The sequence below is a fragment of the Cyprinodon variegatus genome, unplaced genomic scaffold (genome assembly GCF_000732505.1).
Source record: "Cyprinodon variegatus isolate N-32 unplaced genomic scaffold, C_variegatus-1.0 Scaffold97, whole genome shotgun sequence".
Lineage (NCBI taxonomy): Eukaryota > Metazoa > Chordata > Actinopteri > Cyprinodontiformes > Cyprinodontidae > Cyprinodon > Cyprinodon variegatus.
In genome coordinates, this window is record NW_015150550.1 from 114,359 (window position 1) to 126,960 (window position 12,602).

At 39.5% G+C, this 12,602-nt stretch overlaps 2 protein-coding genes across 3 annotated transcripts; one reads left to right on the top strand and one right to left on the bottom strand.

The window, feature by feature from the left end:
* The first annotated feature begins 216 nt into the window (after nt 1-216).
* On the top strand, nt 217-8,124 carry pllp (plasmolipin). The gene is made up of 4 exons (XM_015374108.1): nt 217-650; nt 5,635-5,808; nt 6,008-6,124; nt 7,022-8,124. The coding sequence occupies exons 1-4, from the start codon at nt 486-488 to the stop codon at nt 7,127-7,129; spliced, it is 564 nt and encodes a 187-aa protein (XP_015229594.1). The 5' UTR covers nt 217-485; the 3' UTR covers nt 7,130-8,124.
* A 702-nt stretch (nt 8,125-8,826) lies between these two features.
* arl2bp (ADP ribosylation factor like GTPase 2 binding protein) lies at nt 8,827-12,246 on the bottom strand. 2 transcript variants are annotated; one of them, XM_015374080.1, is made up of 7 exons: nt 12,134-12,246; nt 11,973-12,012; nt 10,398-10,459; nt 10,100-10,206; nt 9,930-10,015; nt 9,458-9,554; nt 8,827-9,197 (listed from the first exon to the last, which is right to left on the bottom strand). In XM_015374080.1, exons 2-7 carry the CDS (start codon nt 11,999-12,001, stop codon nt 9,114-9,116), a joined length of 465 nt encoding a protein of 154 aa, XP_015229566.1. In that variant the 5' UTR covers nt 12,002-12,012; nt 12,134-12,246; the 3' UTR covers nt 8,827-9,113. The 2 variants fall into 2 exon arrangements, with proteins under 2 accessions (XP_015229566.1, XP_015229565.1); XM_015374079.1 differs by having other exon boundaries at nt 11,973-12,015.
* Nucleotides 12,247-12,602: the final 356 nt, after the last annotated feature.

Below are 12,602 nucleotides of genomic sequence, written 5' to 3' on the forward strand. Positions count from 1 at the left end.
CTACATTTTTGTGTAGACAAATCATGTAAGGCTGCAAGTTTTGTATATTGTAGCTAGAGGGCGCCTTTGAATTGGTTTTGGTGTGTTTTTTTTTTTTGTCCTTCCAACACATTAATGAGTTACCCAGGTAAGTGGCCCCTGAGAGCCATATGGGAGGTGCGACAGGGAGGAGGATGTAGTGATAAAAGGCCGAGCAGATAGGAGGAAGATGACGAAACACATGGTGTGTGTGTGGGTGTGTAAGAACAGCAGGAACTCTCTTCATGCCACCATTTCATACCTGTCAGAGCAGGCTCCAGGCTGACAGGTGGACACCTGAGTTTTCCTTTTTTGGTTTGCCAGGCTTTGATGTTCTAACTTTTTTTTAAGAGGACTTCCCATTGCAGCTTTGGTCACTTCTGATCTAATCTAGGCTGCTACTGGTAGCTGAACCCAGACTGGATAATTTTGTTACTGATATCTAAGGAGGCGACAGGTTGTGCATCATGGCAGACTTCCCCTCCAAGGTTACCACAGAGACCAGCACTCCCAACTACCAGAACACCCATCAGGGGGGTAACAGGCTCAGCGGGATGACAGCCAGGGTCACAACTAAGATGGATGTTTCATTTGTGCGGAGCATCCAAGGCATACTGATGATTACTGAAATAGTAAGAACCACTTTAATTGCTCTCCTTCATAGTGAGGGAACACTAGAAAACACCACAAGCTGCTAGGCAAGATCAAATTCATCATCATCTATTAAGCACAGTACTCTTACTAATATTAACCAGTCTTGTACAGATGTTTTGTGATAGGTTTTTAAAAATGTACTTCACTGAAGGAGGAACAAAATAGGGAAATGCTTCATATATATCTATATATGTGTTTAGCAAATGTGTGAAATCCTGAATAAATAATAGTCTTTAGTAAACTTACTGGAGCAGCAATAGTTAGACTTAGCCAAACTTTATTGTCATTTTGTATGCACGGATTGTATACAAAACGAAATTAATTGCATTCATCTTACAACAGGGAAATGGTATTGCAGTTGGAGTAAGATAAACATTACCAATATAAAGTGCAGCAGTGATTAGAATGTAAAACGGTGTAGGAGGAAAAATAAACCAGTTTAAATAATGGTGCAAAAGGGCATTAATCCGAAAACATTCAGTGCAGAACAAAAATTAATATGGTGCAAAATGAACTACTAAACATTGAGTTTTGTCCTATTTTAAAGGATTCAGCAACATTAGTGCAAAAAAATGGGATGGAGTCCAGTTTAGAATTCAGCAGTTCAACAGTCTGATGGGAGCGGGAAAAAAGCTGTTGCAGAACCTGTTGCACCTTCAGCAGACGCTGTGAAGCTGCTTCACAAATCATTTCCTATAGCTGCCTAAACCGTACAGTCTGAAGGGACCCGTTCTGATCTCCAGTTATCAGCTGGTGAGAGAGGGCAGACATGGACAGGTCATGGGAATATTTCGCTTAGCCATTTTAAAAATTAGGAAAGACTAGAGAACATGATTTCTGTTAAAGGCAGATGTAAATATTATCTGATCAACTAAAAATGCTCATATTTATCTTTAGAGGAACATTGTAAAAAATCTGGAACTGTAACAAAAAGACTGGATGTGATTCATCTGTCCCTCTCAGACTAAAAACATCAAATGATTATTAAGCTTGCTGAATTTAGAGCTCATCTCCTACTTTGAGAGAAATTAATCCATTAGTTGATTTGGATTCAAAAGATCTGACGCTGATGTCTTCATAAAAAAGTAAATCAGAACAACCTTTAAAGGTATTAAGGATTCTGTGATTATTAGGTTTCCAGTCCAGTTGAAAGCAGACTGGGCTCCCTGTTAGGGCCTCCTTTAAGTGAAACGTTTAGGTCAGCTTCTGTTGTTAATACTTGAAATCAAGTTACTGTTTAGACTGAAGCAGAAACTAATTTGATGTTTATTCAAACCATTTAGTAAACCTCTGTGTCTGACATGTTTATATTAATCGGAAGGACCTGCAGGACATCCAAACAGATGAACTGTCTGTTTGAATACAGTCTACACATTATGGTTCAAGTTTATTACATTATCACAGTAGGACAAAAAAGTTCCTAAATCAAATAACTGATATGTTGACACAGTAACTGTGCTTCTGTATTGTTAGACAGACTCAAAACTTCCTTAAATAAAAGGATCTCACTTAAACAGCTAGCATGAAGCTACCAGCTGGCCTTGAAGCAGACAGCTGCCTGCGACTCTCAGGCTGAGATTCAAGGCTGAGATAAACTTCTATAAACTTAAACACCTAAGATTAGTTTATCCAAATCTTATTTTATGGACCATTTTACCATTGGAAAGGATTGACAGATGACAATGATCAAAACCTGTTTTACACCATTGTCATCATCATCACTTAGGGTTATTTAAATGCTGAATGGAGTGCGCCATTAAGGGTCTTCCCGGGGGGAACAGGAGAGGTCTGAGAGAACAATAAGGCCCACCTGAACTGTCAGATATTTTTGTTTTGTTTTCATTCAGCACTACTTTTAAATAAAAGCATTCTTTTTTAGTCCATGTTTCACACAGGTAGGGCCTCCCCCATATCCATATTCTGCTATACCATACTACTTTATTCAAAAAGAACATATGAAACAGCAACATGGTCAAAAAAAATCTGGACAAAATGATAAACAATTAGAAGAAGCAGAATAAAGTGACTGTGCATCAGTGTGTTGCAGAGTTTGTGACATGATTTAGAGTTTTTTTTTAACAATTCAGCTGTCTGATGGTGGTGGGGAAGAAACTGTTGCAGAATCTGTTGGACCTGCATAGAATGCTGCCATTTCTCTTCCCAGAGGGCAACAGGGAGAACAGTCCATGGTGGGGGTGTGAGGGGTCATTGATGATGTTACGGGCTCGGGACATGCAGTGCTGGGATGGAATGTCTTTAATGGAGGGAAGAGGAGCCCCAATGATCCTCTCTGCTGTTTTCAACACTCTTATAAATTACTTCCAGTCTGTGGCGCTGCAGCCTCCAGACCACACAGTAAGATAGATGGTCAGTATGCTCTCTATGGTGCTTCTGCAGAAGGTGGTGAGGATGGGTGGGGGCAGGTGGGCTCTCCTCATACTCCACAGGAAGTACAACGCTTTTGTGCCCTTTTCACTAGTGAGGTGTTGTTTACATTCCAGGTGAGGTTGTCTGTGATGTGCAGCCCCAGGAATTTGTTGCTTCTGACCACCTCTACAGCTGAGCTGTTGTGCAGTGGAGGGTTGTTCATGAAGCGGAATAATAACACTGGCAAGAATAATGAGGTTTAAACCACTTCCTATGAGTCGAAGTCAAAGGAGAAAAAGTGTGTTTTTAACCTCCAATAGTGAGAGTGAAGAAAATATTAGAAAGCTGCACACAGTCAGTTCTGAGTTTTTAAATGTAAGATGTGAAAAACAGCAGCAGCCGTATCTCTGCAGAACATTTGAGTTAATCTTAGATCAAATTACGTGTTATTAGTAGCAATAAGTTAAACAGCGACTACACTTTATGAACCATTTAAAGTGCTGTTATCTTTACAGGAGACTGATTAAACATTAATATGTTTACACGCAGTTCATTTGGTAACAGAAGACTTCAATGTTAACAAGCTCTGGTTTCTGCACCATAAACGTCTCCAACAAACACTCAGGTCTTATAAAGACAGGAAGTGTCCATGTTGTGGTATGATTATCATGTGACTAGGAGACCCTTTAGGTCCTTCCTATTTCCACTATAGTCCCCGTCCACAATGAGGACATGTGACTGAATGTTTCATTGGATCTTTGTCCCCAGGAGGCCAATGACTCACAGAGAGGAGCTCAGCCTTTAAAACAAACAGTTAGTGATCAATCTGCGTCACACCTAACTGCTTTATGAGTCCCCGCAATAATGGGAGGACCAAATCAGGGTCCAAGGTCCTTAACTAAAAGAAGGCGAGTCTGCAAATAGCTCATTAAAAATAATAAATAACTTTCCTTGTTATCAACACATGATATTGAGCAGAATAACTGTGAGCCAAGCCCTAAACAGAATCCTTGGAATGAGGTCATTCTGTTTGTTTTTTCTGGGGTTTTCTGCTCAGTTTTAATTACAAAAGAACTTTCAAACTGGGTCTGTGTGTCGTTCAAACAGCTGGAGAAAACAAAGGAGGTCTAACTTCTTATTTTTAACCTTGACCGTAATCTAGTAAAATACGCATTTAGAGTTCCAGAATAAATGTCATCGCTCATTAGTGGAGCAATGTTCAAACTTTCATCTCTTTATCCAGAATTTATCATGCTATTAATACCTTGAAGCACAGCTGGGCGTGTCTTTATAGAAATAATGCTGACGTTTCTCTAGATTAAAGAACTACTCTGATTTAAAAGTCCTATAAAAACCCTGTTGCTGCTGTTATTGAAGATAATTTAGTATATTTATTCTTAGGTCTTTTCTGTTCCCTTAAAGAACAGAAGTTATGGCAGGTGGTGTGCAAAGGTCACCCGAAGAGCTACGCATTGTTTGGGGTTGTATCAGGTGTGTAAAAACAGAAACATGATCTCTGCATGCATAATGGACCATCCTGTCATGTCTGAACCCTAAGAGAAAAGAACCCCGGGAAGGGGAGGAAAACCTGGAGAAACATTTTCATGAAGCTGCCTCCTAAACATCAGCATTAGAAACCTCACAATGTTTTTGGGATCTGCTTAGTGTTGGGGTCGATCTGGGCTCCAGACTGGCTTCCCTTCACACTTGCAGGTTATATCCTGCTTTTAAGAAGGTCTCAGTGAGACCTTCCTGACTATGAGGGTGAATGGATCGATCATTTCCATACTGGAAAAAAATAAATCCTTCCCTGCTTCCTCTGCTGATTTCAGAGAGAATGGGCACACAAATGCTACACCTTAAAATTAATCATCACCCGCAAGTGTGAGCAGTTCAATAAAAGCAGGATTCGTCTCTGTTTGGTACATTGAATACACATCAGGAATAACCTTAGATTAGCAACTGCTGCTAATGTGGAAAAAAGTTTCAGGTCATCTCCATCCCTAGGACAGCTGCCAAATTTAAGCTAACCTGGACTCTATAGGGATCTCTTGGCAGGTAAAAGGTTAAAGGTCATGACCCTGAACCAGACTGGTTTGCTGGGAGGGTTGAATGTGAAAGAGGGCAGCAAGACTTAGGTAGCAAAGCTACATCTGGATGAAGAACAAAACTTCTGGGAAAACACCCTCTAGAGAGACCAGAACAAAGTAGAGATGTTGGATCATGATGAACAGAACCAAATACGACATGAGCATCAACATCTCTACCAGCAACCCAGCATGGTAGTGGAGGGCTGATGATGTGGGTTTGTTTTGTGGTCACATGACTTAGATGCCCTCCAGTCATTGAGCGGATCTTGAACTGCATGGCTTTTTTTTTTTTTTTTTTTTACAGATCTAAAAGTTTATTTTTTCTAGAATACATTTTCATATGTTCTAAAGCTAAAGGGTTAAGCACAGAAAAACTATCAAGAACCACTTCATTTGTTTCCATGGAGACCCATATCTAGGGGCCTATGTTTATGCTCTAGGGTGTAGTTTGGTCACAGATCCTGAATCATTTCTCACCCTGCTCTGTTCCCTTTCTCATCTTTAGGTGGTGGGCCTGTTCCCCTGGGCGCTGATCGCCAGCACCCCATATATGCCTCATGCAGCATACGGCTGGGTGATGTTCGTGGAAGTCACTCTGTGGCTTCTCACCATCATCCTCTTCTTCGTCCTCCTGTTCAGTGTCCCACGGAGACTGACAGTCGTTCCCTGGGCTTTAACCGTAAGGCCTGTCCCATCTAACAGATGTCTTAGTGCATGTGTTACCGTTTCCTGTTTCTGCAAACCCTTGAAATCAACAACAACAAACAAGAGGACTTAATTATGTTATTAAAAAGCTCATGTTGGTTATGTAATGATAGAGTGATTCTTAAGTGAAAGGGAAGACATGCTTTAATAAATTGAGTTTCTGTCTCTGATAGGTGATGATGTACACAGGTGTGGCCACGCTCCTCTACCTCACGGCCTTCATCACCAACGCAGCCACTGCGTATGTCTTTAAAGGCTCCTACTTCTTTGGACACATTGGAGCTGCTGCTGTAAGATTTCCGTGGTTCTGTTGACATTATGGTTCTGCTCAGAGCTTCACAGCCACTCATCAGCTACGTGGACGCATGAAGTATTCTACTTTGGACTGTAGGCAGTTCCATTGTACCAGAAGAATTAGTAGTGGGTTTGATCTGAACACAGAGGTTGTAATGTATACTCCAACCCTTTCTTTGGTGAACTGTCTCTATCCATGCTGGTGGTGTCATCCCGGCTGATATTGGACCCCTCCATGATTTCTAAGTGGATGAACTTGTAAAAGAGTAGGGAGTTCAAATACTTATTTTCCTCACTGTAAGCTTTGACAAAAGGCCCTGAGGGGAGACTGAGCCTCCACTGGAGTTTGTTCAGATGATTTCTGGAACATCTCAGTATCTAAAATGTTGTAGGTGACAAGCAGCGGATGGAAATCTACAGATCAGCTGAGGGTATTACAGCCAGCAGAGACTAAAGTCTGGTTTGTTTTACAGCCACCTGATTCCTCACACCCTTTCACCCACTCAACTCAGATCTGCTTTACTTCAGATCATCTTATCAGCTCCTTTTTACTGCTCCTCTGACACACAAGTTAGTATTTAGTGGATTCTTCCAGGAACAATGGCTCATTAATTTTAGATTCAAGTTAGAAAAACTTTAAATTCTAAACCTTTGCAGCAGGAACAGATGGATCTGGCATCTTAGAAAAGAAGAAAAATGGTGCAAAGAAAGAAAAATTAAAAACAATTTAATGTAAAAAATGTCACCAAAACACTTGAGTAAAAATAAAGAAACATCTAGATAAAAAGTTGGTGTTGATACTTTCTGCCACCAGACCAGGTATTATTACAGAAAGTCAGGGATCATAGATCAGCTGAGGTGTTTAATCTCTTTCCTTATGTGTCTGTCTGCAGTTCTTCGGGGCAGCGCTGACCCTGCTGTACGGTGCCAGTGCTTACCTGTCTTATCTGGACTGGAGGGGCGATGGAGGAAACGCAGCCACCAGCACGGTGCCCACCTAGGACCCTGGGAACTCAGAAACTGCTCCTGAAACATCTGACTGGAGCTCATGGCAGATCACCAGCGCCGGGTTTTAATAGCATCAATATAAAGAGGCCCCCGGGGCCCAGTAATCATCCCAGGCAGAGCAATGGCTAAAATTATTTTTTTTACAAAATTCTTAATTTTGCTTTGAAAAACAAGGAAATAGTTGGAGGTAAAGCTTAAATGTAAAGAGCTGACCTGATGGCAGACAGGTACTCCCCCAGCAGCACCCACACATTTTGAACTGACAGACTTAAGGACAACGGACCTCCAGCAGTCATATCCCTCCCATTTAAATCCGATGTTTCTACAGATTTCCCCAGTTTAAGTATTATTTTTCTCATCTTTCCTTTATTATTTCAACCATTTGACCACAGAACCCATCAAACCAGTTCGGTTTGTCCTCAGTGTATCCCACAGATCATGAAACAAGATGGTGCTCAAGTGTCTTCTGAATCGGTTGAATGGCAAACCATTATTTCACTGTTTTTTTCACTTGGACTGAGTCAACTAGTTCTATGACACACTCCGGACCGGGTCACCCTACAGTAAATAGCTTAAGAGCTTTATTCTATTTAGCCTCTGCGACTGACATCTGACCCAGAAGCGGTTTAACAAACACAGCTGCAATTCAAAGTCTTGATTCCCAAAGACAGCTATTATTTAGAGAAATATGTTTCAGGGTTCTCAAATACCCTATTGAATCATATGAACGAACTCTGTGGAAACATATGATTTCTGTGAATTGTAGAAACCTTATGTAAGAACTCTGTGGAATGTAGAAAAAACATGTGGAACCTAGTAACCCTGATGGAAGTAGAAACTGCCTGTAAGAACACGGTAGGAACCCTAATGAACGTATGAACCATGTGCAGGAACCCTTTTGAATGAAGGAACCGTGTGCATGAACGCTGTTGACTGTAGGAACCGTGTGAAGGAACGCTGTTGACTGTAGGAACCGTGTGCATGAACGCTGTTGACTGTAGGAACCGTGTGAAGGAACGCTGTTGACTGTAGGAACCGTGTGAAGGAACGCTGTTGACTGTAGGAACCGTGTGCATGAACGCTGTTGACTGTAGGAACCGTGTGAAGGAACGCTGTTGACTGTAGGAACCGTGTGAAGGAACGCTGTTGAACTTAGGAACCATGTGGACTGAAAAGGTGAGACCCAGATAATCTGCGCTGATGTGTTCCCATCTTTTAATCCTTATAACCAGACCTCATGTAATTGCGGAGGTTCTTGATCACCCTGGTTGATGAGGAGATCAAATATTGAAGACTTTGAGATGAAACAAAACAGTTTTGGATAAACCCAGCAAAAGGGAAGGAATGTCAGAGAGCAGCTTTTTATGTAGGAAGTAAATCTAACGTTTGAAAACACTATGTTTCTGAAATCAGCAGAACCAAAATGTTTCATATATCCTCATTATGTTCATGCTGCTTCTGTCCCTAGTTTAATATCCAAATTATCAGAGAAAAATGTTTACTTTATGTTTACAGGGAATGCCCGTCCCCGACCCCATCATAGGAGAAAGCTTGCAGCAACATCTGTGTGGTTTTATGCCGAACTTTTTCTGTGCTGTAATGAGATTTTGTAAAGACTGGTTGATAAACAGGATGTTTGTGGTTATTGTTGAAACATGAGTTTAAAATAAAAGAACTAAATGCTCTTAGTTTAAAAATAGATCACTTTTAATGCTTGTGACATCTATTCACCCATCAGGATAATCTCTTCATCGACCAATTAGAATAAAAACTATTTATTATGTAAAACATGTGAGTCAGAGGATGATATCAAATGGAAGGTCATGACTCTCAGACAGACTAAGTTTATAAAATATTATAGCTACACACAGACCTTCTATCTAAGTCCATTTACAACAAGAGCTATGATGATTCACACAGGAGATGTATCCAGAAGATCTCTGGACCTTTCAGTTTCAAAATGCAGCCAGAGTCACTTCAGCAGGGTCGGTTGGAGTCTGCAGGATTCAGGCACGTCACCACCAGACTCTGACTCGAATCCACGCCTCTACCCTCTTTTGTCTGAAATTACATGAAAGCAGACAGAGTAGTTCATATGCAGAGCATCCATCTTTAATGACTTTTAGAGCAGATTTGGGGAAACAAGAATGACGGCGCCAGACACAAGTATGTAACATCTGATAACCGATTTTCTTTAAAGGTGTAGAACAGCAGCAATACTTTTACATCGGTTACACCACAGTATTTAAGCATATCATTACTAAGGTAAAAAACAAGCCAGAGAAGCTCTTTGCATGTCCTCCCTCCTTCAGTCTACTCACAGCTCTGTACTCTAAAAACATCTCCTTGAAGGCCAGGAAGTCTGTGAATGTCAACAACATGTCCAACACATCATTTGGGACTTCTTCTTTGTGCTGCCTGCAAATAAAAGCAAAAAAACCCTTTTAGTCTAATCACACCAGGTGCAAATCCACCATCTAGTGGTCAGACATCAGAACAACTCTGCCTCCAGGCATCAGGAGCTTGAATGAGACCCGAGTCCCTTTAGGAGCCTCAGAGCTGCTTAGAACCACAGAGGCAAACCTCTGTTTCAGGTTTGAACCATCTTTTCTCATCGTACTACAAGACACATACTTATGATATTATTTCTTGTTATTTTAACATTAAAACATGATTAGGTAATAAATAAGAAAGTTCACATTAGAACAATAAAACTTTAACAGTTACATAAGTTTGCTCTATTGGAATGGCAGCTCTGAGGTTCCGTAGTTATGATCTGACGGTACACCTCACATGAGCATCTTTGTGAAGGTGTTCATGTTGAATCCAGGAATCCTCGTCATCAGATACTGCTCCAGAGGCTTCTCCAACAGGTCCACCTACATGACAAATGAGCCAGAGATAAAGGATGCTGTCATTAACTAAAACAGATCCAAACAAGGACGCAGTTATCTTCTACTGACATATTCATTGAAGATTGAAGTGTAGCTGAGCTTGTTCTCATCAGATTCATCAAATTCCTGGTAATACTGATCCATGAATCTCTGCTTAAGGTGTTGAAAGTCCTCCTCTGAAATAAAGTAATGAAAATAAAGAAAACTGTTAATGCTAAACTACTGATAATAATCAGTAATTATCAGATATTTGTCTCTCAGAAATTAGAATAAAAAATCCAGAAACCCCAAAAGGTCACCAAAACAGATCCTACTAACTCCACATTCACCAGCTTCACGTATTCACACATGAGGACAGTTAAATTACCCATCATGATTTCCAATATGCAGCAAATAACAGCATCGAAGGCTGCTTCAGCAGCTGAAGAACTGGAGGAGGAAAACGAACAGAGAAAAGTTGCTTCGCTTCACAGTTTAAAACAGAAAGACTCCAAAAAGGTTCAACTGCATAGAGTATAACCTTTACCAATCTAACCAATATAAGGATACTGGTAGGCTCAGGAGTCAACACTGAGCCAATTCCTTTTGGTAGCCTAAAACCACTACTGAGAACTGTAGAGCTGAGACCACATGATGACCCAATGTCCTGCATGTTTTAGATGTGACTGCTTCCGCTTATAGGATGCAGTTTGTAACATTACCTTATCAAATATTCGCAGCAAAATTTGGCGTTAATTAGCCTTTAATATGTGAAAAAAAAATTGAGGTTAATATTTAAACTCTTATAATCACCATATTATTCATACATTTTTAAACAATTTTAACATTATAATATACACATACATAATTAAATTTACAAATTAAACATTAAGCTAGTATAATCTAATATTTAGTTCCAATCTAAATGTTTTAATCCAGGTGAAACATTTATTTTGCAAATTAAATATTCATTTTTCATACTCAACATATTAAATCCTTAAGCCCTGACGGTCTTAGGGGCAAATTCAGCCTGAAATTACATATGTAAATTAAAGCAAGTACAGCTCCCAAGCTGTACTTGCTTTAATTTACATATGTATGTATGTAATACATATGTAATTCGAAATACAATTGTTTGTATTTTGATGATGGACACTGACGAATATTTTTCAGGTGGAACCACTATTTTAAGCTTTTAAAGTAAAGTAAATACTTAGTTGTCAATTAAATATTTGTTTCCCATACTAAATATTTTTGCTCAATTTTTTTCAAAAACTGAACATTTAGCTAGCAACCTAAATTTTTAATGTGGACCTAAATATTTAACTAATATGCAAATTTACTTGCTGACAAGCATGGGTGGGTTACCAAAATAAAAGCTTGGACTTTACATCGTCTATAGGAACCACTGCTATTGTATTAGACAAGATGACTTTACAAAACACACCCCAAAGCAACTCGCATGCATTAAATGATTGCATTCTCTCCACAGCAGCCATCAGGGGCTGCAGAAAAGTCAGTCACTTATTCAAGTCTGGCAGCAAAGAATAACCTGAAACATGCAGGGCAGTGAGCCATGAGGACACAGCTATGAGCCATAACTTCTGCAGTGATTCAAGAACATTAATTTTTTTTAAATCTATTTTTGTATTTTATTTTTTATTAATAAGACTGAATGAAAAACTTTGTGTATATTTCTACAGCGGTGAGGCTTACAAAATGCACTTGGTACAAAAATGAATGATTGGATGGATAAACAGACGTCAAAGCTTGCTGGATGTCATAATAAATTAACTTTAATATTTATATGAAATTAAATATTATAATTAAATTAAATATTAAATTATATTAAAAATTTTAAGAACTCTGGGATATAAACAAAAGTGTCTGAAAGGACGTTTGGTGCACTGATCTCCTGGTTCTGTTCAGTCTAATTTTCTCAGAAATCCCAGGCCCAGCTCACCTTGACGGAGCAAACAGTTCTTCCTCCATATGAACCGGTTCTTCTTAAGCGTTCAGAAACAGACAAATCGTTGGTGAATAAATCTACAAACCGAAACTTTTCCATCTACTTTCAAACATCTGGAAGGTGCTAATGTTCAGATGTTAGTTAGAAACACAAACCTTAAACTGTTTGAGATGAAAACTCTTGTTTCCTGGATGCTTATTTGAATAAATCGTTTGAACGGTTGATCATCAACAGCTTTGGAATCGTGTTGCCAGGGTAACAGCGACATTTTGTGCGTCTTTAAATGCCACCGGGTAGAACTTGGTCTGCTCGCTTTTTAGTTCCTGTGTAATTTTCGTCGTTTTTTATATTTTATTTTATTTTAAAAAGCGATACTCACAATAAATCGACACAATAAAATATGAGCGTTTATTTTTTTCAGGAATATAGCATTCAGTTAACAAAAAGCCCACAATGATAAAATTATCTAGAGACCGCTTCAGAACCATATCTGCTAAGTATATTTTAATATAACCAACTTCAGCGTGTTTGACCTTCCAATCACAGACCCGATTCAGTGGCGAATCAAATGTCTGTAAAGTGAGCTTTCACGAGTGACAGTGAAAGCCAATCACACAAGAAAAG